The sequence below is a fragment of the Lithobates pipiens genome, unplaced genomic scaffold (assembly GCF_037356315.1).
Source record: "Lithobates pipiens isolate NorthernLeopardFrog02 unplaced genomic scaffold, aLitPip1_a1.2 Scaffold_16, whole genome shotgun sequence".
In the NCBI taxonomy this organism is placed as follows: domain Eukaryota; kingdom Metazoa; phylum Chordata; class Amphibia; order Anura; family Ranidae; genus Lithobates; species Lithobates pipiens.
The window spans coordinates 405,211,318-405,235,853 of NW_027507748.1; the positions used below are offsets into that span (position 1 = coordinate 405,211,318).

Genomic DNA, 24,536 nt, shown 5'->3' on the forward strand with positions numbered 1-24,536 from the left:
TTCCCCATGCCTCCCACGGTCACTTTCACTAGCATCGCTGGGCAGCCCTGGAGGGGACATGGGAGGCTCCACGCAGTGGACGTCCATAGACACACATGCCTCCCATTACCAGGCCTCCACCAGAGACTCGCAGCAGCTTGTGAAGCGGGGCTCTGGCACTGCCGCTCCCCTGTTAGAAACCCAAAGAGGCCCCTCCACCACTCTATTCAATGAACAGACCTTATGGGCATTATTACAAAAGCTCCCCACTAGAGATGTTCTGGACTTCTTGGCGTCCAGAATGGAGGCGGCACTTCGTGGAGAGCTTGCCTGCATCAAACAGGAGGTTTCCGAGGTATCCACGCGGGTCTCCTCAGTTGAGGCTGAGGCCGCCACCCTCCGCCAAGATGTCACCGACCTCCGGGTCATGAGAGGGGAGGTGGAAGATCAAGTCGCACAGCTGCATCTACTGGTAGATGACTTGGAGAACCGTAATCGCAGGCGTAACGTAAGGATTCGTGGCCTGCCGGAAGCCACCCACCAGGCGGACCTCAAAGCGACGGTTACTGCCATATTTAATAATTACCTGGAGCGCCCATCGGAAACGTCCATTGAAATTGACAGGGTGCATAGGACCCTGGGTTCCAGAGCGCCAGCTGAAGACAGACCCAGAGACGTTTTATGTTGCTTGCACAACTACTCCCTCAAAGAAAGTATATTACAACGGGCCTGGCACAAAGGTCAATTGGATTTTGACGGAGCACAAATCACTCTTTTGCCCGACGTCTCCCGGAGGACCCTTCAGATGCGACGATGTATGAAACCACTTTTGGAGAAGCTCACCGAACACTGGATCATGTACAAGTGGGGCCACCCTTTCCACCTTATTGCGAGGAGGGGCGGCCGATCGTACACCCTACGACACCCGGCGGAGGTCCCTGCTTTCCTGAACTCTTTGGAACTGCCCTGGGTGTCGCTACCCAATTGGCTGTCAGTGGATTCTCCTCCAACTGGCACCATCCCAGTGGCTCACTCGGCGGGAAGGCCGCAGAGATCCAGACGCAATTGGGGACCCCGAAACAGAAGACCGCAGGCCCCGCAAGACAGCGAGCCGTAAGTTCCTGTGGCCTCCTGGGCTCTGAGGGGCTTATTGCCGGATTGAACGGGCTCCTCATGGGCGTAAGTACTGTTTTGACTTAACTCTGTTTCTGTTGTTTCCCCCTACCTCAGTTGCATAGACTTGCGGGTTGATCCTGGAACCAACTGTATCCCATCTGGTTGATGGCCTCGGTTCAGGGACATTAACCGTTCTGGAAGGAAACCTTACGGAGTCAGTAACTCAGGCTTGAACTACCAGGGATTATGAGCCATCCTGGCAACAACCAGACTCTAAGTTTGTGCACACCTGTGCAAGGTAGCCGGGGTAGAAGTGGGGCCCGATACGGGGTGCTACCACAGACTGTGCGAGAGAGGAGATCTAGGGTCAGACACCTGGGTGATACGCTCATCTACTTATTGTGTGCCGCAAGTCTGGCTCACCTGTTGTTTTTACTCCGGATCAAGGTTTTGGGATGGGGGGGTGGTTTCCTTTTTGGTTATTGCATTTTTACTCTGGTGATGTTCTGTTGAGCTCAGGGGTGGGGGGGGGGTCCCGGGGGGGTCAGCCGGTGCACCCGCCACTTTTACAGTGTTAGCCCTATTTCTAGTATACAGGGCGCGGTGCCGAAGGCTGGCCTCCAGGGGATCTCCTCTTGCCACTATTATATTGATACTATGGTTGTCCTGGGTTTACTGTTGGCCGCCGGCCTGGGGGTGGGATACCAGTGCTGGGGTACCATTTGGAATTCGGGGGGAACCGAGGTCTGTTCCCATGAATCGGGGGGTCGCGGGGGGGGAGAGTTCCCCTGCTGGAGACCCATCCGGCGTGATTATGTTAATGTTTGATGACGTACTATTGTTTTATATTTTGTTCACACTCCTTGTATTCGTTGCACTGATGTAATAGCTGTGTTTATTTTGTTAAATTGAGAAGCTTAACCTGGCATAGCGGCTTCCCAAAAAGGCACCGCCTTACAAGGGGGGCTGTTGGGGGGCTCGCGCTTCGGGGTCTCCACTCTTGAAGTGCCCTACTTCTTCCCCCAATAGGCGCGAAATGCCCGATCAGGCAGTAGTTCTCCACACGGAGCTTAGTTCTCTTTCCCTGTATTTATCGTTTCTCTTTTTCTCTCTGTATCCCTTTTTCCCTTTCTGTTCTCTTTCTCCCATGATCTTTCCAACCTCCCACCTCTCCCCACCTTCCCCTTCCCCATCCTAATATCTATCTCTGATTACGGTAGGGTCTGACAGCCCGGCCTCCCGCGGTTAACATGTCACTGAAGTTTGTATCATGGAACGTGAGGGGCTTAAATGTTCCCGAAAAACGGTCCAGTTGTCTAGCAGAACTGTGGAGGCAAAGACCCCAAGTGGTGTTTCCGCAAGAGACCCACTTCCGGGCCGATAAGATTCCAAAACTGAACAGTAAGCATTTCCCGGTAGCGTATCACAGTGTGTCCCCTACATCAAAATCAAAGGGCACGTGTATCCTCCTGGCAAAAACTGTGCCTTGGCAGCTGATAGACATTCATACAGATCAGGAGGGTAGATACCTTTTCATTAAGGGGAAGCTGCATTCGCAAACGTACACTCTGGCTAACTTATATTTACCAAATGTGGACCAGCTTTCAGCCCTGGATTCCTGCCTCTCCGCTCTGGCTTCCTTTGTTGAAGGTACTCTGGTGGTGGGGGGGACTTCAATTTAACCATCAACCCTCGGAGGGATTCCTCATCGGGGAGCTCGGCCTTATCCCAGAGATCCCGAATTCAAGTTAAGGAGCTGTTACACTCCCATCGGCTAGTCGACATTTGGCGTATCCTTCACCCGCAGGAGAAAGACTACTCCTTTTTCTCAGCGGTGCATGGATCATATTCCAGAATTGATCTCTTTCTAGTCTCTCACGCCATGATCCCACTGGTAACTAATGCCCAGATCAGTCACATCGCGTTGTCGGATCACGCGCCGATATCTATGGTTCTAGCACTACATAATCGGACACGTAGTTCCACTACATGGCGACTAAATGATTCGCTCATCCAAGACCCTGAGGTGAAGGCGGATATATTGCGCCACCTAGAACTTTTCTTTGATCTCAACAAGGATTCGGTCCCTAATCCCCTTTCTATATGGTCGGCGCACAAGTGTTACATTAGAGGAATGCTTATTAAACACGGCCACAGACTTAAAGTGGCCAGAGCGAAAGTGCTGTCTGAGCTGCTTTCAAAGCTGCACGATTGCGAAAAACGTCATAAAGCACAACCAAACCGAGCCCTGGAAGCTGAAGTTACTGAACTTCGGGAACAAATAAGAGAACACTCCTTATTCCAATCCAAGCTTAAGCTTATGAAAACTTGCAGAACGTTCTACGAATTTGGGGACAAATGTAGCAGAGCTTTAGCGAATGCCATTAGAACTCAATGTAATTTGTCATATATATCGGCTTTGTCCTCCCCCACAGGGCACAGAATTCACGATTCGGTGGCTATGGTGGAGTCTTTCCGCTCCTTTTACGAAGCGCTGTATAATCTTCACTCTTCCCCGTTGAGTGCTCGGACTCAGGATAGGGGAGCGGCGCTAGACTCCTACCTTGAGGCGGCTAATTTGCCTTCCCTCAATGCGGAAGAGGTGGAACGTCTTTCGCAGCCTGTAACGGTGGAAGAACTGGCGGGTGCCCTAGCGGGATCCCCAAAAGGAAAAGCACCAGGCCCTGACGGGTTCACAATTGCGTATTACAAAACCTTTCAAGCACAGGTGGCCTCTCACTTTGTGGCCGCCTTCAATGCAATACTGGAGGATAATCACATGCCACAAGATCTTTTACAGGCTAGCATCACCGTGATCCCCAAGCTGGAGAAGGATCCACTTCTTTGTGCGAGTTATAGGCCTATCTCGCTATTGAATTGCGACCTGAAGTTGTTCACCAAAATTTTAGCCACAAGGCTAGGGACAGTCCTACAGCGTATAGTCCCCCTGGACCAGGTGGGCTTTATACGCAATAGGGAGGCCCGGGACAATACGGTCAGGACAATAAATGTTATTGCTAGAGCCAAACAACTAAACACTCCATTCATCCTTTTGTCTACGGATGCCGAAAAGGCGTTCGACAGGGTGAACTGGACTTTTCTCCTAGCTACTCTGAGACGCCTTGGGATGCCGGGCCCCATTCTGTCCTGGATAGTGATGGACGAACTTCCGACGGGACGTTTCGCGAACGCGAAACGCGAACGGACACAAACGTTCGCGAAAACGACCGTTCGCCGCGGGCTCCATTGACTTCAATGGGAGGCGAATTTCGCAAACCTTTAGGTCGAATTTGCGGCCACGGGGTAATTATTAGGGGGTAGCACGTAGTCCCACCACCTGGACAATAGCATAATACATGTATGAGGTGAATTTGGGATCGATAACTACAAGCATTTTTTTTTTATTTGGGAAATTGTTCTGACAATTCAGGACTATGGAGCTAATGAAGGCAATGGAGGAGAGGGAAGGTCAGGGACCAGGGTAGGCAAACAAGAGGGTGCAGGAGATACAGAGCACTGACAGCAGCACCGTAATACAGAGCACTGACATCAGCACCGTGACATACAGCGCTGACAGCAGCTCCGTGACATACAGCGCTGACAGCAGCTCCGTGACATACAGCGCTGACAGCAGCTCCGTGACATACAGCGCTGACAGCAGCTCCGTGACATACAGCGCTGACAGCAGCTCCGTGACATACAGCGCTGACAGCAGCACCGTGACATACAGCGCTGACAGCAGCTCCGTGACATACAGCGCTGACAGCAGCTCCGTGACATACAGCGCTGACAGCAGCTCCGTGACATACAGCACTGACAGCAGCTCCGTGACATACAGCGCTGACAGCAGCTCCGTGACATACAGCGCTGACAGCAGCACCGTGACATACAGCGCTGACAGCAGCTCCGTGACATACAGCGCTGACAGCAGCTCCGTGACATACAGCGCTGACAGCAGCTCCGTGACATACAGCGCTGACAGCAGCTCCGTGACATACAGCGCTGACAGCAGCTCCGTGACATACAGCGCTGACAGCAGCTCCGTGACATACAGCGCTGACAGCAGCTCCGTGACATACAGCGCTGACAGCAGCTCCGTGACATACAGCGCTGACAGCAGCTCCGTGACATACAGCGCTGACAGCAGCTCCGTGACATACAGCGCTGACAGCAGCACCGTAAGCAGCCCCAGGAGGAAGTCAGCACAGCACAGGGATGGTGTGATCCCCTCATAATAAGAACCCCCAGGAGGAAGTCAGCACAGCACAGGGATGGTGGGAGCCCCTCATAATAAGAACACCCAGGAGGAAGTCAGCACAGCACAGGGATGGTGGGAACCCCTCATAATAAGCAGCCCCAGTAGAAATATGACACCGCTCAACCTCTTCAAAGAGGAGGGTAGGGGCATATAGTACGGTGTGCTTTTTTGGGTCAGGGAAGTGAGCCAAATGAATTAAGAAGGTCTGTGTGCTTGATTCCAAAAATTGTTTATAGACATATACATGGTCTACTGATCACATGTGTTGAATTCCTCCGAGATCCATGCCTCATTCATTTTTAGAAATGTGAGGTAGTTAACACTGTGGTGAGCTAGGCGAGTACGCTTATCGGTCACAATCCCCCCTGCTGCGCTGAACGTCCTTTCGGACAGGACACTGGATGAGGGGCAAGCCAACAGTTCGATTGCAAATTGGGCAAGCTCTGGCCAGAGGTCAAGCCTGCCCACCCAGTAGTCTAGGGGTTCATCACTCCTCAGAGCGTCCACATCGGCCGTTAACCCAATGTAGTCGGACACCTGACGGTCTAGGCGTTCCCTGATGCTGGATCCGGATGACACCTGTCGATGGGTCGGCTGAAAGAATGACCTCATATCCGAAGTCACCAACACATCTTCAAACCGGCCTCTTCTTGCAGGCGCTGTTGGATTGGTACCCGCAAATCCTTCTCTGGGAGTGGGAATTGCTCCTCTGCCAGCGCACGCAAAAGCAGAATGCAGCATTTCTCGAAGCAAGGCCTGGAAGTGCTGCATTCTGACAGCCCTCTGCGACGGCGGTAACATTTCCGCCATTTTGTGTTTGTACCGGGGGTCTAAGTACGTTGCCACCCAGTACTGGTCCTTGACCCTCATGCTTTTTATACGGGGGTCCCTATTAAAACACTGGAGCATGAAGGCCCCCATTTGCACTAAAGTGGAAGCGGTGTGGTGGCCTGGCTCCTGCTCATCATCCAGGATAATGTCGTCCTCTTCATTCTCCTCTCCCCATCCTCGCACAACAGGGATCCCAGAAAGGTTTAAAGCATGCTCTTCTTGCTCCTGCTCATCCGCCCCGGCACCATCCTCCTCTGACTCCTCATCAGACTCCTGTTGTTGACTTGTCTCAGATAGAGTAGCCCCCCCTGGGAATTCATCCAGCATTGCGACTTCCTCATCTTCCCGCTCCTGCTCCTCCACAGCCTGATCAATGACACGACGCAATGCACGCTCCAGAAAGAAGGCATAAGGTACCATGTCACTGATGGCGCCATGGCTGCGACTGACCAGTTTGGTGATCTCCTCAAATGGCCGCAGAAGTCTGCATGTGTCGCGCATGAGCAGCCACTGGCGCGGTGAAAAAAAACCCAGCTCCCCAGAACCGTTTCTTTCGCAGAGTTCATACAGGTAGACGTTAACTGCACGTTTCTGCTGGAGCAGCCTATCAAGCATATAGAAGGTTGAGTTCCATCGCGTCGGGCAATCGCAAATAAGACGTCTGACCGGCAGATGGTGTCGCCGCTGAATGTCAGCAAGGCGAGCCATGGCCGTGTAAGATCTTCTGAAATGGGCCGAGATTTTCCTTGCCTGCCGCAAGATGTCCTGGACCCCAGGGTATTTGACAAGGAATCGCTGCACGACCAAGTTTAAGACGTGTGCCATGCACGGCACGTGCGTGATTTTGCCCTGTTTCAATGCGCTAAGCAGATTGGCACCGTTGTCACACACCACTTTACCAACTGTCAAATTGAGCGGTGTTAGCCACTCATCTGCCTGTGAACGCAAAGCTGAAAGGAGTGCCGGGCCAGTGTGGCTCTTTGCTTCCAGGCACAACAGACGCAGCACGGCATGGCAACGTCTCACCTGGCATGTGGAATAGGTTCTGGGGAGCTTGGGCGGTGCAGTGGAAGAGACGCTAGCAGCGGAAAAGGAGGAGGCAGCTGAGGAGGAGAGGGAGGAGGATGGAGTAGGAGGAGGAGAAGAAGAGTCAGGCCTGCATGCAATCCGTGGCGGTAAAACCAAATCTACACGGGTGCCACGGGTTACATGCTTGACGGCCGTCAGAAGGTTCACCCAGTGGGCAGTAAAACTGATATACCTTCCCTGCCCGTGTTTGCTAGACCACGTGTCTGTGGTCAGATGTATCTTGGCACCGACACTGTGTGCCAGAGATACATTCACTTGCCGCTGAACATGGCCATATAGCTCTGGGATGCCCTTCTCTGAGAAATACTTCCTTCCTGGGACCTTCCATTGTGGTGTTCCAATGGCCACAAATTTGCGAAAGGCCTCCGAGTCCACCAGTTTATATGGCAGTAGTTGGCGGGCTATGAGTTCTGACAAGCCAGCCGCCAACCGTTGGGCAAGAGGGTTATCCGGCGTCATCATTTTTTTACGCTCAAACATTAGGCCCACGGAAGCCTGCCTTTTTGCAGAAAAATGTGAGCTTGGCGTGATGGAAGGTGGAGTGGAGGACAATTGTGAGGAGAGAGGAGAAGGAGAAGTAGAAGACGAGGCTGGACGGTGAGAGCCTGCAGTGTGGCTTTGTGTGTTCCGTTGCTCCCACTGGGCTCGGTGATGGCTGCTCATGTGCCTTCTTAAGGCGGTCGTCCCTAGGTGAGTATTGGGCTTACCGCGACTAACGCGTTGACTGCAAAGATTGCAGATGGCAACGCTATTGTCAGCAGCGGACACGTTAAAAAAAGCCCACACTGCGGAGCCATGTGCCGGTGTCCTGGGAGCGCCAGATGTGACCGTACATGGTCGATGACTCGCTCCTGATACATTTGCAGTCTGCTTTGTCCCTGCTGTGCAATGTAAGTCATTGCTGCTTCTCCTCCCTATCTGCTGGTCCATATCTCCCTCTGAACTCCCCTCCTCTTCCTCTCTTGTGGGCACCCACGTGACATCACTAGACACGTCATCATCAACGTCACCTTCCCCACCGCTATAAGTAGAGTAGGCAGCAACACCGGGGACCAACCTCCTCCTTGGGCTGATCTGGGTACTGGCGTCAGACTGCTGAGTAGCGCTTGTTGCTACCTCCTCTTCCTGATCCAATACCAAGAGTGGCTGCGCATCAGAAATGTCCTCTTGATATGGATCGGAAAATAATTCCAGTGACTCAAGCGGAAGGTATGTGGTGGTGGTGGTGGTGGTCGTGTTGTTGGTGGTAGTGTCTTTGGGGGTGCACATAGCAGAGAGTGAAGAAGAGGGTGCAGATCGAGAGGATGAGGAGGGTGCAGAAGAGTAAGGCTGAGCGAGCCACTCAACCAAGTCTGGTGCATCCTTTAAAGTAATTGAACGCACCTTCTGCAACTTCCCACTTTGGCTCAAGCCTGTTGCTCCTGCCCTACCCCTACCACCCCTGCGGAAGGGCCTGCCTCTTCCTCTGCATGTCATTTTTTAAATGACCCTGTGACAAAACTCTTAGTCCCTATACCGCTGAAGGACTGCTGCAGTATAGGTGAGCGGTCAGCAGTGGTGCACGTCAACCCTATCTATTGTGGACCTATAGCGGTCCTTACAGAACAGCAGACTGTACCGCACTCAAGCCTATGTACCGTAGCACCCTATACCAAGTTACCAGTCCTTATAAGAACTTTTGTGGACCAAGCAGGTTGTGTATTAGTGTTTAGCAGACTGTACGTCAGTCCCTATACCGCTGAAGGACTGCTGCAGTATAGGGCAGCGGTCAGCAGTGGTGCACGTCAACCCTATCTATTGTGGACCGATAGCGGTCCTTACAGAACAGCAGACTGTACCGCACTCAAGCCTATGTACCGTAGCACCCTATACCAAGTTACCAGTCCTTATAAGAACTTTTGTGGAACAAGCAGGTTGTGTGTTAGTGATTAGCAGACTGTACGTCAGTCCCTATACCAATGAAGGACTGCTGCAGTATAGGGCAGCGGTCAGCAGTAGTGCACGGCAACCCTATGTATTGTGGACCGATAGCGGTCCTTACAGAACAGCAGACTGTACTGCACTCAGGCCTATGTACCGTAGCACCCTATACCAAGTTACCAGTCCTTATAAAAACTTTTGTGGACCAAGCAGGTTGTGTGTTAGTGTTTAGCAGACTGTGCGTCAGTCCCTATACCGCTGAAGGACTGCTGCAGTATAGGGCAGCGGTCAGCAGTAGTGCACGGCAACCCTATGTATTGTGGACCGATAGCGGTCCTTACAGAACAGCAGACTGTAACGCACTCAGGCCTATGTACCGTAGCACCCTATACCAAGTTACCAGTCCTTATAAGAACTTTTGTGGACCAAGCAGGTTGTGTGTTAGTGATTAGCAGACTGTACGTCAGTCCCTATACCAATGAAGGACTGCTGCAGTATAGGGCAGCGGTCAGCAGTAGTGCACGGCAACCCTATGTATTGTGGACCGATAGCGGTCCTTACAGAACAGCAGACTGTAACGCACTCAGGCCTATGTACCGTAGCACCCTATACCAAGTTACCAGTCCTTATAAGAACTTTTGTGGAACAAGCAGGTTGTGTGTTAGTGATTAGCAGACTGTACGTCAGTCCCTATACCAATGAAGGACTGCTGCAGTATAGGGCAGCGGTCAGCAGTAGTGCACGGCAACCCTATGTATTGTGGACCGATAGCGGTCCTTACAGAACAGCAGACTGTAACGCACTCAGGCCTATGTACCGTAGCACCCTATACCAAGTTACCAGTCCTTATAAGAACTTTTGTGGACCAAGCAGGTTGTGTGTTAGTGATTAGCAGACTGTACGTCAGTCCCTATACCAATGAAGGACTGCTGCAGTATAGGGCAGCGGTCAGCAGTAGTGCACGGCAACCCTATGTATTGTGGACCGATAGCGGTCCTTACAGAACAGCAGACTGTACTGCACTCAGGCCTATGTACCGTAGCACCCTATACCAAGTTACCAGTCCTTATAAAAACTTTTGTGGACCAAGCAGGTTGTGTGTTAGTGTTTAGCAGACTGTGCGTCAGTCCCTATACCGCTGAAGGACTGCTGCAGTATAGGGCAGCGGTCAGCAGTAGTGCACGGCAACCCTATGTATTGTGGACCGATAGCGGTCCTTACAGAACAGCAGACTGTAACGCACTCAGGCCTATGTACCGTAGCACCCTATACCAAGTTACCAGTCCTTATAAGAACTTTTGTGGACCAAGCAGGTTGTGTGTTAGTGATTAGCAGACTGTACGTCAGTCCCTATACCAATGAAGGACTGCTGCAGTATAGGGCAGCGGTCAGCAGTAGTGCACGGCAACCCTATGTATTGTGGACCGATAGCGGTCCTTACAGAACAGCAGACTGTACCGCACCCAAGCCTATGTACCGTAGCACCCTAGACAGACCAAGTTACCAGTCCTGATAAAGAGCTTTGTGGAACAAGTGAGTTGTGAATGATTAGCAGACTGCAGCAGAAGGGCAGCAGTCAAGTATAATATTCTTTCTATATTTGGAAGAAAGAATATTATACGTGTACAAGCCTATTACCGTACCACTGATACCAGTCCTGAAAAGAACCTTTGTGGAACTAATAGTAACAGCAAGTCTTTAAAATTATCCTCACTGCCTGACACACTGCTTCCTGCCTGTCCCTATACAAATTGGCAAAAAAGAGTAGGCTGGAACGATTAGCTGGAACAGCTCTTTTGTGGACCTGATAGTAACAGCTAATGATGATGATGATGATGATGATGAAGAAAGACTAATCTGGCTGAGCTGTCCCTAAAATAGCAGCATACAGCGCTCTGTCCCTTTATCTAAACTGACAAAAGAAACTCAGGCTGCTGACCTAACACCTATACCAGTCCTGAAAAGAACTTTTGTGTACCAAATAGCTAGCGTTTTCTCTGTCCCTACTCCACACAGGATCCTTTCCCTACAGTGACAGAAGAAAGAATGTAAAATGGCCACCGGATCGGGTGTATTTATAGGTTAGGGGGAATGTCCAAGTGTCCATGAGCTGTCATGTCTCAATTGGTTGTCCTGTAACACATGATAAACGTGTCACGAAAGGTTAAAGTTCTTGTATACATTAAACACGTAAGTCCGCCGGGGCGAACGACGGAAAAAGGCGTTCGAACCCGCGGACGGCGAAAGTCGGAAATTCGCCGCGAAACGACCGCCGGGCGAACCGTTCGGCCATCACTAGTCCTGGATCTCGGCGATTTACTCTACCCCTACAGCTTCGGTCAGGGTAAATGGGGTCACCTCAAAATCCTTTAATATACACAATGGAACGAGGCAGGGATGTCCACTCTCCCCGCTTCTTTTCATACTCTCGTTGGAACCCCTATTGCAACATATTCGGCTTAACCCTGACATCAAGGGACTGTAAACAAGCTCATACCACCATAAAATCACTGCTTATGCGGACGACCTTTTGTTCTATATTTCCGATCCACATACCTCTCTCCCGATCCTCCTATCGGAGATTCACCGATATGGCGATCTATCTTAATGTCTCCCTCCCTCCTAGCCAATGGAATCGCCTTAGTGGCAACTTTCACTTTCGCAGGGCCCCCCAAGCAATCAAGTATTTAGGTACCAAAATTCCCTCGGATCCGAGACTTATCTACCAACTCAACTTTCAGCCTTTACTAAATAGTATTTCTCTGGATTTAGACAGATGGAGAAATTTGGCGGTTTCTTGGTTTGGTAGATGCAATGTCTTAAAGATGAATGTTATGCCGCGATTGCTTTACCTCTTACAGACATTACCAGTGGGGATTCCGCGTAGCTTCTTTGGCAAACTACGTTCGCTCTTTATTAAGTACGTCTGGCAGGGTGGGCCGGCGTGGATTAAGGGTTCGCTACTACAGAGACCGAAACGTAGAGGGGGGGTTGGGCTCCCTGACCCTGCCCTGTATCACACAGCAGTCCATATGAATAGAGTTGTGGACTGGTGCAGACATTCGCCCCAAAAATTGTGGGTACGACTAGAGCAGGAGTCTATATCGATTTCCCTGGTGGGGCTACCCTGGAGTGGGTCCCCTTTTTCCAGATTCTCCCCGCCGCACCCTTTAATCGAACCCACCATGCGGGCACTCCGCACATATTTCAGAATTGCGGGGACGGCCAGCTCCCCATCTCCGTTGACGCCCATAATAGGACACCCGGACTTCCCACCAGGAGTATCGGACAGATCATTTAGACTCCACTCGGATCAGAGCTTGGTCAGAGCCTCTACTTTTCTCGGCTCCACGGGGTGGGTTGACCCGGCAAGCGTATATCCTGTCCTTAATTCTTCAATTTTGGGGAAATGGAAGATTACACAACTTGCGCACTTCCTCCGATCACTCCCAGACAGCGGATGCTTTCGCAGACAATTGACTCCCTTTGAGGGCTTATGTTCGGGAGAAGGGCCCATAAGGGGGTCACTTTCCTACTCCTATAATATTTTACTCGCTCACGCGTCGCAAGCTGACCCTCCATACTTGAGGAAGTGGGAACGGGATCTCTATACCACATTCACGGAGGATCAAAAAAACGTATTCTCCTGTTTGCGCACAAATCATCCTTGTGTAGCAAATATCAGGAGATGACCTACAAGATTCTGACGCGTTGGTACAGGACCCCGTCAGTTCTAGCGTCCATATTTCCAGGCCTTAGCCCCTTATGTTGGAGATGTAACACCCACAATGGCACACTGCTCCACATTTTCTGGGAGTGTCCAGATCTAGCCCAGTTCTGGAGACAGGTCTTGCAGATCATTCAAAAAATCACAGATATCTCCTTACAGGATAATCCAGCAGCTGTATTCTTAAACCTAACCCCAATGTCATGTAAGCAGTACAGCAAATCCTTATTGCGGCATCTGCTGAGCGCGGCAAGGGCTTGTATTCCCAGTGTATGGAAGCAACAGTCTCCACCTACGGTATCTTTGTGGTTCACCAGGGTGTGCGACATACAGCGGATGGAGCAACTTACAGCTGCCCTAGGGGACCGTGAGGAAGAACACAATGCACGTTGGACACACTGGGATATGTTCCGATACTCTGACGAATACAAATCTTACATCTGAGGATCTGATCATGGCCGGGGCTGCGGGCCCTGACGAAGTCTGTCCCCCTCCCACCCCTTCCCCTCTTGTGTACCCCCTGCTTCCTTCTTTTTCTCTATATTCCTTATCCCTATCTCTTTTTCTCCTCCTTATGCTAAAAATACCCTTGGACTGCGGGAAATCTATGGCATTGCACCGCGATCCCAATCCATTGGGCTAAGTACCACGTCGGGTGCATTTTCTGAAATGCAAGCCCAAAAAAAAGTGATGATGAGTAGCGGCCTACCACAGGGGCACAGTACCGCCTTGATTTGCAAACGGTCTACCCCCCCTTTTTCATGTCCCACTCTACCATTCTACCCCCCTTTTTTTTTCTTTTTTTTTGGGGGGGGGGGTGTGGAAAGGGCCTGGATTTATTACAAAAAGTTATAAGGGGAGGGAAATGAATATGTCCGACTTCCGGTTGCCACATAGGGTTGATAGCCCTGTGAATTTTGGTATTATTAAGTATTAACTACGGACGTTGATAATCTACTGTCTCTTTGGTTTGGCACAAAAATTTTATTTGTTTTTTTATTTTTGTTGGTGAACAATTTGTTATGAAACTGCATTATTTGTACCGCATTCCTTAAATAAAGATTTAAAAAAAAAAAAAAAAGAAAAAAGATGCATCAGAGTGGGAGAGTTTACTTCCTCTTTAACCACTTCCCGACCAGCGCACGACGATGTACGTCGACAGAATGGCACGGGCAGGCATATTGGCGTACATGTACGTCCAATATTCGTTGCCGCCGTGCCATCGGGAGCGCGCCGCCGGCGGCGAGCTCCCGCGCTGGTCGGGACCCCCGTGAGTCCGGTCGCGGGACCCGCGGACTCGATCGCCGCGGGCATCCCCGCGATCGTCTCACGGAGCGGCCGAATAGAGGAAATGCTGTATAAACAACATTTTTCCATTCTGCCTAGCAACTAGTGACGCTGATCTCTGCTCCATGTGATTGGAGCAGAGATCAGTGTACACTAAATGAAAGCCCAACCCCCCCACAGTTAGTAACACACCCCTAGGAACACTTAACCCCTACACTGCCACCCACTGGTTAACCCTTTCACTGCCAGTGTCATTTACACAGGAATCACTGCATTTATATAGCAGTGATTACTGTATAAATGACAATGGTCCCAAAAATGTGTCAAAAATGTCCGATGGGTCCCCCACAATGTCGCAGTCACAATAAAAATCGCAGATCGCCGCCATTACTAGTAAAAAAAAAAATAATAAAAAATTATTAATAAAAATGCTATAAAACTATTCCCTATTTTGTAAACGCTATAACTTTTGCGCAAACCAATCAATAATCGCTTATTGCGATTTTTTTACCAAAAATATGTAGAAGAATACGTATCGGCCTAAACTGAGGGAAAAAAATGTTTTTTTATATATTTTTGGGGGATATTTATTATTACAAAAAGTAAAAAAAAAATTGTTTTTTTCAAAATTATCGCTCTATTTTTGTTTATAGTGCAAAAAATAAAAACCGTAGGGGTGATCAAATACCACCAAAAGAAAGCTCTATTTGTGGGAAAAAAAGGACGTTAATTTTGTTTGGGAGCCACGTCGCACGACCGCGCAATTGTCAGTTAAAGCGACGCAGTGCCGAATCGCAAAAAGTGGTCTGGTCTTTGACCAGCAAATTGGTCCGGTCTGAAAGTGGTTAATATAGTTTGATTCACAGATCTTTTACACAAACCGTTCTGGACTCACAATTCGTGTGTTTATATGTTGTTATTGATTTTATTTTTATTTTTTTTCAGACAGTGACATCAATTTTCAGCATATTTAGAAAGCAATTGCATTTTGTGTATGTGTTTTATATTGGTAGCGCAGAACTGAACACCTTTATTTTACATTTAGGCTCCATGCACACTGGCTTAAAAAACGTTACTTCTACGGGAGATTTGTGTTCTGCCTATAGAAACAGCCCAATGTTATCATAGTTAGGTTGAAAAAAGACACAAGTTCAACCATAAAAATAAATACATAAATATCATACAATCCTATATCCAGAGGAAGGCGAAAAACCCCAGCAAAGCATGATCCAATTTGCTACAGCAGAGGAAAAACAAATCCTTCCTGATCCCCCAAGAGGCAATTGTATTTTCCCTGGATCAACTTTACCTATAAATGTTAGTACCCAGTTATATTATGTACATTTAGGAAAGAATCCAGGCCTTTCTTAGGCCTGGTTCACACCTATGCATTTTTTAGCGCATTTTCAGTTTTGCAGAAACACACTACAGTCCATTTAACATGGTTTCCTATGGATGTAGTTCACAAGGGCCAGGGACTTTTTTTCAGTTTTTTGGTTCCATAGACTTCAATAGATCAAAAACGTGTATTGAAAAACGCAAAATGTACCTGCAATGTACCTGCAATATGCAAACTGCAACCTGCATAGGTGTAAATTGGGCCTTAAAGCAATCTATTGAGCTGGCCAGAACCACCTCTGGAGGGAGTATAGTCCACATTTTCACAGTTCTTACTGTGAAGAAACCTCTCCGTATTTGGAGATTAAATCTTTTCCTCTAGACCAGGGGTGTTCAAACTTTTTTCTGACCATTTTGCCTGACATTCTTTGAACTATTAAAAATTGGTCTAAGTGTGTTTGTCTGCGCACTAATACACTGCCCAACAAGAATTCTCTTGCCTTTGTGGCTGTGTGTGGTAAAGAGATGAGCTTGGGCGTGTTATTTGGATATACTGTATTTATCGGCTTATAACACACACCTTCACTTTAAGAGGGAAGTTTCAGGAAAAAATCTTAAATTTTAAATAAAGAACTGTGAAGCAAAATCAGGGTGAGTGCCCATCAATGCAGCCTAATCAGTGCCCACTTGCAACTCCACTATTGCCATGAATGCAGCCCCACTATTGCCATGAATGCCGCCCCACCATTTCCATGAATGCAGCACCCATGTTGCCATGAATACAGAAAACCCTGTTCCCATGAATACAGCAAACCCTGTTCCCATGAATACAGCAAACCCTGTTTCCATGAATGCAGCACCACCGGTTCCCTGAATGCAGCACCCCAATTGTCCTGAATGCAGCACACCCATTGTCCCGAATGCAGCACCCCCATTGTCCTGAATGCAGCACCCCCATTGACATGAATGCAGACTCACCACCTGATTCATCTGCAGCCTCAGAGGGGGCGGGACAAACGCCAGCAGACATACAGAAGAAACTCCTGTTTTCTCTGTAGGCTCAATAGAAAGTCCCGCCTCCTATGATGGACAGAACAGTCGTCCAATGGCAGCACAGGAATTGGCACTTCCTTTTACAGAGGCCGTCATGTAAACGGGAAATACTTCTCTATGTACGGCACTCGTCCCGTCCCCTCCCTGTCCCCTCCAAGGCAGCCAGCATGTAAATATTTTGTGGACTCCCGGCGCTCGGGGATTTGTTGGGGGCCACAAAAGATATGCATGTCAAAATTACCAGACGGAGCCGTCTGAAACTGGAACGTGGGCTGTGATTGGTTTGTACATGTTGAACATATCCCCTTTAATCTCCTCTTCTCAAGAGAGAATAAATTCAGTTCCTCTAATCTATCCTTATCCAATGTGTCCATGCACATTATGATGATACCAGGCATATTTTGAGCGCAACGTTAAGAGGCGGAAAAAAAAACACCTGGTTCACGTTTCTGGCAGAAAAAAACGTAAATCTCTCCTAAACTCTTCTAAACTTTTTACAAAAAATGCTCTATATGAGCATTTTTTACTCCCAAGACAACCAACGTTTTTGTAAGCCCAGTGTGTGCATGGAGCCTTTGGTTTGTTTCTTTACTATCTGTCTAGTTTAGCTTTAACTTCAGGATGTTTCGGCAACATTTACAAAAGTCAAGCCAAAAGAATTCATATGATTGATATCATGTGTGTTTGTTTGCATGTACCATGATAGTTGCAGTCTTTATTTGGATCAGTAAGTTGAGCAAACAGAATGAAGAAAGTCTAATAAGCCCTTGTTGGACTGTGCATGAGCACACTTCTCTTTTCTGAAAAGTGAAGAGGAAGTATTATGTTCATTGCTTAAAAGAAGCTATCATATAACTTGCACTTTAAAATCCCTGGTTACGGTGATGACCTTTGGAAGTGGTTGCTAACAGTAGGGATGTACAGCTCTGGGAAATTTCCCCACTGGTGCACAGACAGCAAAAAATTAACTAGCGGGTTTTCCATTTTATTTTAACCATTTGTAGTAATGGATAAAGAAACCCTAAACCTGTCAAGATTTAAAATTGTGTACGCTTGTGAAATGGTGACAAACTACTAAAAATTATCCATAGGCTTTTGTTTAAAAAAATATTATCCATAGGCAATATTAAAAGCTTTTACAGGTTATCAGTTTAGAGTTAAACATAAGCTATGAGTGGCTTGACGATGGCGGCGTGAGGACGCGCTTACTGGAGCTCTGCACAGGCTGAGGCCGGGAATCGCCTGACGACCAATACCAGCAAGCTTCCTTCTACATGCTGGGGATCACAAACACCTGCTGACTGCTGGGGAACCAAGGGGGCTCAAGATCACCCAGTACTTCCTCAGGCAGCACGGTGTGGCCTCTCACGTGGCCCTGGCCAAGATGGCGCCGCCACGGCTTCCTTTGGCGAGTGCACAACTACAACCAGCAGCAGCAAGAGAGGCACACAGATGGGAGCTAAGACGGCCAGGGACTTGCACACTCCCACGGATCGGCAGCTCTCCCCTGTACCATCCCCAGACACCCCTCACACAGACTCGCAACCAGTTTCACAAAACATGGTGGTGGGGGCAGGCAGTCATACTAAGGGGACCCTCTGGGACATTGTAGCATGCCTGCCCATCAAACAAGACCTCCAGGCCATGGCTGCCTCAATTGTCACTGCCCTCACAAGGGAGCTCCATGAAAATTGGAGCAGACGCAACGACCTGCGACTCCGTGGCATACCGGAGGCCACCATGGGCCCATATCTGCGTACCACAGTGACACAGGCTCTGTGAGGTCTTGGGGACACCCCTTTCATTTGCGCGAAAGCAGGGATCCGAGTTCTACCTTCACTCAGTAGATCAACTCCCTGGCCTGTTCGGCTTCCTGGATCAACCGGTCATCAGTGTTCCTAGTTGGCATGATTTTCTACTTATCCAGGAAGCTCTCGGTCCACCCTTGCCAAGACCACAGCGATTACGAAGATCCCGCTCCAGTGCTCCTAGTCGTGAGGCCCCTAGGTCCCAACCGACCTCATCCAAAGCGTAACACCTACCTCAAGAGCGCGGTTGGTAAGAACATTTGTACTGTGTCCCTGCACTCTAGTTCGGAGATAACTTGCTGTAACCTCTGGGACCAGGTCTATACCAGCATGATACTTCTAAACTCTCTGGGTACCACGATTTGGCCGCTGGCCCACTGTTCAGTGTCTTAGCTAGCTGACCTTACAGCTACACCTTCAGGACATTAACTAAGGGTATGGGTATCCTGGGATCTACCTTAATGGAGTCAGGCCATCTGGCTTCTACCAACCAGTCTTACCACATTTTGTTGGGCCTTCAGTGCTTATTCACTCTCTCCCACCAGTCATACTCTTTACTGGGATGCAGGCAGGGAGACTGTTTTGTAGGCGACATGGCTCACTGGACAGGCCTCTTAACTCGCCACCTCCACACTGCCCGAGTCAGAAAAGGCTGGCTACCTGCTGACCCCACTGGGCAATACCTGGTGGGTGCATACATCCCATCTGCCCACCACTCTTTCTGCCCCTCTTTCCCCCCCCCCCCCCATATGGGACCATACCAGTTTACATCTTCACCTTGACGGGGGGAGGCGAGGCCTGTCCAGTGACTGTGTCTTTATTGAACAGAGGATGGCCCTGCTGGTCGCTGGGCCCGCATGGGTACCCTCTTACGTGGTTCTCCTTAGCTGTTGCCCACCTGGGTACTGGGCCATTTTCACTGCCACCCCTGGGGCATCATCGGACAGGTTGCTGTTGATGGCCATCTATTACTGACACTACTGTTCTCATGTGATTGTGTTTTGTTATTTTGTTGTTGTTGACTTGCCTATTTACTCAGTTATATTATGTTCTTTGTTGCTCTCATCCTGTGCACCTCCAAATATATTGTTTTTTCTTGTTTAATCTTGAACCCTACTACGGCCCACATCGGGCACCCTCCACCGCCTCTACCACCCCCCTCTAGGATGGACTCCCACTCGGACAACTGTGTGCTGAGTCAGAGTCCTCTGTTTCCTAACATCTTAGACAGATCCTCCCCTCATTTTCACTTCTCCTTACTCCCCTCCCCTCTCCCATTTCCCCTTGCCACATATTCATCTACTTTTACTCTTGTCTTCTCTCCCTTCCCTCCTTCTACTTACCTACTCCATTCTCAACCTCTCGCCCAGGTGGACTACCCCGGCCGGGGTGGGATCCCACACTTTGTTGTGGCCCCATTCTGGCCAGGTGGCACTATGGGCCTCCTCAAGGTCACCTCCCTCAATGTACGGGGCTTAAACACGCCTGAAAACCACTCACGGCTTTTGGCTGGGCTGCGGAAGATTAAGACCCAAGTCACTTTCCTACAGGAAACGCATTTCCATGGTGATCGAATCCCTAAGCTGGCAAATGGGGCCTTTCCCATGGCGTACCACAGTGTTTCTCCCATCTCTAAATCCAAGGGGGTGAGCATTCTGTTGGCCAAGTTGGTCCCCTGGATCTTTGAAGCACAGCAGATGGATGAGTTGGGTTGCTTTTGCCAATGTTTACTTTCCAAACATGGACCATCCGCAATTTCTGCAGAAGCTTCTCCCTGAAATCTTAATTTGCGGAGGGGCTCTTAATCTTTGGAGGCGATCTTAATTTCGCTATGGACCCCCTTCTTGATGTCTCATGGGGTTCTTCCCACCTCCCTTTTTCTCGTCTCAAGCACCTGGTTGACCCCTGGAGGTTGCTACACCCCTAGGACCGTGACTATTCCTTCTTCTCTCCGGTGCACCAAACCTACTAGTGGCTAGACTATCTTCTGGTTCCGCATAAGGACCTCTCAAGAGTGGCGTCTACTAGCATTGATGTTATCTCTCTCTGACCATGCCCCAACAATTCATCTGACCCTCCAACTGGGCCCTGTTACCCAGACTCCACCACCCTGGAGATTGAATGAGTCTCAGATCCAATCGGCAGAGATATGTGCCGAGCTGCTGGCCACCATGCGTGAATACTTTGCCATCAATGAGGCCTCGGTCACTAATCCCTTAGTGGTATGGGAGGCCCACAAGACAGTGATCTGGGGTGCATTGATCAAAATAGGAGCCCGCCTTAAGAGGGAAAAGTCTCGCTACACAGAGGAACTTTTTTCCAGCTACGCAATCTAGAGTGCTCCACATACCAGGATCTCCTTCGAGTATGCGAATAGCTTCATGTGCTCCTATTCCACAAAACAAAGCAAAAACTAGCATAGTTGCGGAACTTGGGGTGGCCTTGGCTCACTCAAAGCCTAAGAAAGCCCCTGGCATGAATGGCCTCACCCCAAGCTATTACAAAGTCTTTTTTGAGATCTAAACCGCTGGTTTTGGTGCATAACTCGATCACAGAAAGGGAGTCATTCCCGACTGACACATTGCTAGCCTACATCTCCCTTATTCAGAAAGAAGGGAAAGATTTGTTGCGCTGTGGGAATTATGGATCTGAAACTTTTTGCCAAAATTCGGGTGGTGAACTTGATCCATGCAGCCAGGTCCCCGAATCAGCCTCTTCTCTTGCTGTTCACAGACTCAGAGAAAACCTTCGACCGGGTGAACTGGTCCTTCATGCAAGCTACTCTAGAACACGGTTCACGGGCCTCCATGCTGAGTTGGATACTATCCCTCTATTTGAACTCCAAGGTCAATGAAACAGGATCTGACTTCTTCAACATCCATAACGGCACACGACAGGGCTGCCCCCTGTCCCTCTTAATTTTCATACTGGCCCTAGAGCCCTTCTTGTGCACGATTAGGGCAGATTCTGCCATTGCCGGCTTTCAGAAACCTTCTGGGATGCACAAAGTTGCCGCATTTGCGGATGATGATCTTCTTCCTAACGGACCCACTAACCTCCCTTCCGAAACTCCTTCAGTATAAAGGAATACGGTGCCCTCTCTTTCTTCCAAATTAATATCCAAATCATCCGCTCTGAGTATCACGGGGGAAAAGACCTGATCGCGTCACTTCGTCCAGCGTTTCCCTTCCACTGGGCAATTGACTCGATGCGCTACCTCCACTCTTTACTCGGAGAACGTCTTACTCTTACTTACCCGCCTCAAAACAGATCTTCTCCACTGGCACTCGCTCACCTTAACGTGGTATGGTCGTTGCAATGCCCTCAAGATGACGTTACTGCCCAGGGTGCTGTACTTGTTGCAAGCAGTTCCTATTCGCCTTCCCCAGTGTTTTTTAAACGAGGGAACTCGATGTTTAGAGATTTCAACTGGTCCTACCGCAAATCTCGCCTTGGGTTGCAATTTATCCATCTTGCAAAGCATAGGGGAGGAGTTGGTCTCCCAGATGTGAAAGCCTATTACAGAGTTTCACACCTCACCAGGTTGGTGGACTGGCACTGTCACGCTGCAGCGAAACAGTAGGTGGCCATGTAGATGGAGGACTCTGGTGACACAGTCAAGAGCTGGCCATGGATTTCATCACCACTCCTAAGGACCCTCATTGAACACCCTACACTGGGTAGCACTCTTCTGGCGGCCAGGGACACATTTAGACATACATCAGTGTCACCACTGCCCTTTCCTATGGTACCGGTATTGGGCAGCCCGGAGTTTCCGCCAGGCCTTCAGAATCCCCATTTCCAGTGTTTAGTCATGAGTGGGAATCTTCACTTATGTGACTTTGTGGATTCCGATGGCCAACTCACCCCCTCGGCAGGGGTATCTGCCACGGTCCTCTGCTGGACTTTTGGAGCGGTATCCAGTTGCGCAACTTTCTGTGTGGGTGTCTATGGACGCAGGGTGCCTTTTCGCCAACTTACGGAATTGAAGCGCCTGTGTTGCACTTTACATTGTAGCAAAGTGCATTTCTTCAGTGTTGTCACATGAAGAGATATAGTAAAATATTTACAAAAATGTGAGGGGTGTGCTCATTTTTGTGAGATGCTGTGTGTGTGTGTGTATGTGTATATATATATATATATATATATATATATATATATATATATATGTATGTTCGATCCCCTTGCTGATCTGTTTTTTTTATGTTAGTTGTTGGTCTGCTATTCTCCTGTCCAGGTAGTATGATGTCTTGCCTGTTTATTTTTAATTTTTTTGTTAGATAGTTGGTTAGTCCTCCATTTTGCTGAATGGGGCCCAGTCGTTCCTTCAGGTAGCAGTTCACCTTTAGTGATGATTATCTGTTCTGGTCTGAAGTACCAGGGTGGTCCTCAGTGCCCTCTCCTTAGTCAGGACAATTTCCATATTTTGTTTGTCCCTTCTTCATCTAGCTGTGATTCAGGGGTTGATTTCTTCAGATACTCCTTTGTAGTATGATCTACACATTTGTTGGTCTTCTTAGTGGTCCTGGCTGTTAAAGAATGACCAAATCCCTGTGTCCCTCAATTGATGAAGAAAATCATCTTTTTGTATTTACTATAAATATTTTTCATGAAGTCCATAGGTAACACCCCTCTGAATGTTAGAGACAAAGTTATATCGGGCTGGTATATATTTTTTGTTTTGTGTCTCAACCTTCCCGTAGCCAGCTGTGTATTTAGCTGATAAAGAATTACTAAATTTCTGTGTCCCACAATAGACTTTATGAAAAAGATTTTACAGCAAGTAAAAAAAATCTTTTAGGCTAAAATGAGTAAGATTGGTGTACTGCTGCTCTATGTAAGTCAAGTTAAAAGTACCCAAGCAGTGTCTGCAACTGATTAGCTACAGCCACTGTTCAGCTTACAATTTTTCACCCAGCCCCTACAATTTGTTAAAGTTTTTCAAGCCAGGTGTTGCTTGCAGGACCACCCATTGTTAGAATTGTGGCCCATTTACAGGAGCAGCTTTATTCCTATGGTGTTACTCAAAGTAAAGATAACAAGTAAAAAATCTTGTGTAAGCCTGCACATTTATAATATTTTAACATCAAATATTCAGATTTTTGCATAACATTAACTGTCACTGCTTTTCTTTAAAGCTGCGTTCATTGAGATTTTTTTTTTTTTAATCTGAGGATGGGTCTTCATTTTTAGACTCATCAAACAAATAGGCTGCAGTATTGTACTGTGCCTGAAATAAAAGCCAGATTTTCTACAATTTTAATCATGTGGGTATTGATGAAGTATTAATCATCAAACAGCCTCTCCCTCAGAGGAGCTAAGGTTTATTACTCATATTCTAAACTTTGATATTTTTACAGCCAATCAGAGCAGTGCATCAGCTCTGCATTGTTCACACCTACTTCTGTAACAACATTTTTCAGTTTGATGTTCTGGTGGCCAGAGCTTCAGTCTGTAACCAGCTGGAAAGGAACTTGTCACACTTGGGATTACTTCATTGAATCTACAAAAAAAGTTATAAAAATAACTATGGCATTCATCAGGCATGTTCAGCTCCTTGGTTTTGAGAAAAGATTCTTTCCCAGCCAGCACTATGTAAGTAATTGTAAGAATAGAGTTATATATTTTGAAAATAACAGTTAAAACAAAGAACATGCACTGTACTTCTAGCTTGTCACCCATGCATGCTACTTTTGTGAGTGTAGAATAAAGTGTCAAACTAATATTTTGGCATAAAACAATAAATGTGACATTGACTGAGGGTGAATCAGTCATTGTAATTTAATACGCCGACACCAGGAAGATTCACCTGCAATGTTTGGTGAATGTCACATATTTTGTTTTTTTACTGTTCTTTCATTGTGCTTTTTAATGACGGAAATCTTGCAGGAGAGCAAAAGAAGTGTGAGGGTATCCAGTGTTAATTTTGGCAGCAAATTTCAATTTAGTTTTAGTCCTAGTCTTTTGACTAAAATGCTATTTTTGGTCGCATTTTAGTCATTTGAATTGTTTTAGTTTTAGTCATATTTTAGTCTACTAAAATCTCCAGTACATTTTAGTCAATCAAAATCTCATATATTTTAGTCACTTAAAATCAAATGGGTTTAAAATATATGAATATATATATATA

At 48.1% G+C, this 24,536-nt stretch overlaps 1 protein-coding gene across 1 annotated transcript in view; it reads left to right on the top strand.

Annotated features, from left to right (window-relative positions):
- The first annotated feature begins 23,811 nt into the window (after positions 1 to 23,811).
- NCF1 (neutrophil cytosolic factor 1) overlaps positions 23,812 to 24,536 on the top strand; it is a 37,014-nt gene continuing 36,289 nt past the window's right edge. Inside the window, exon 1 of the mRNA XM_077482380.1 lies at positions 23,812 to 24,001. Coding sequence (XP_077338506.1) covers positions 23,834 to 24,001 — 168 coding nt within the window. The 5' untranslated portion in view covers positions 23,812 to 23,833. The remainder of the gene's footprint in view (positions 24,002 to 24,536) is intronic.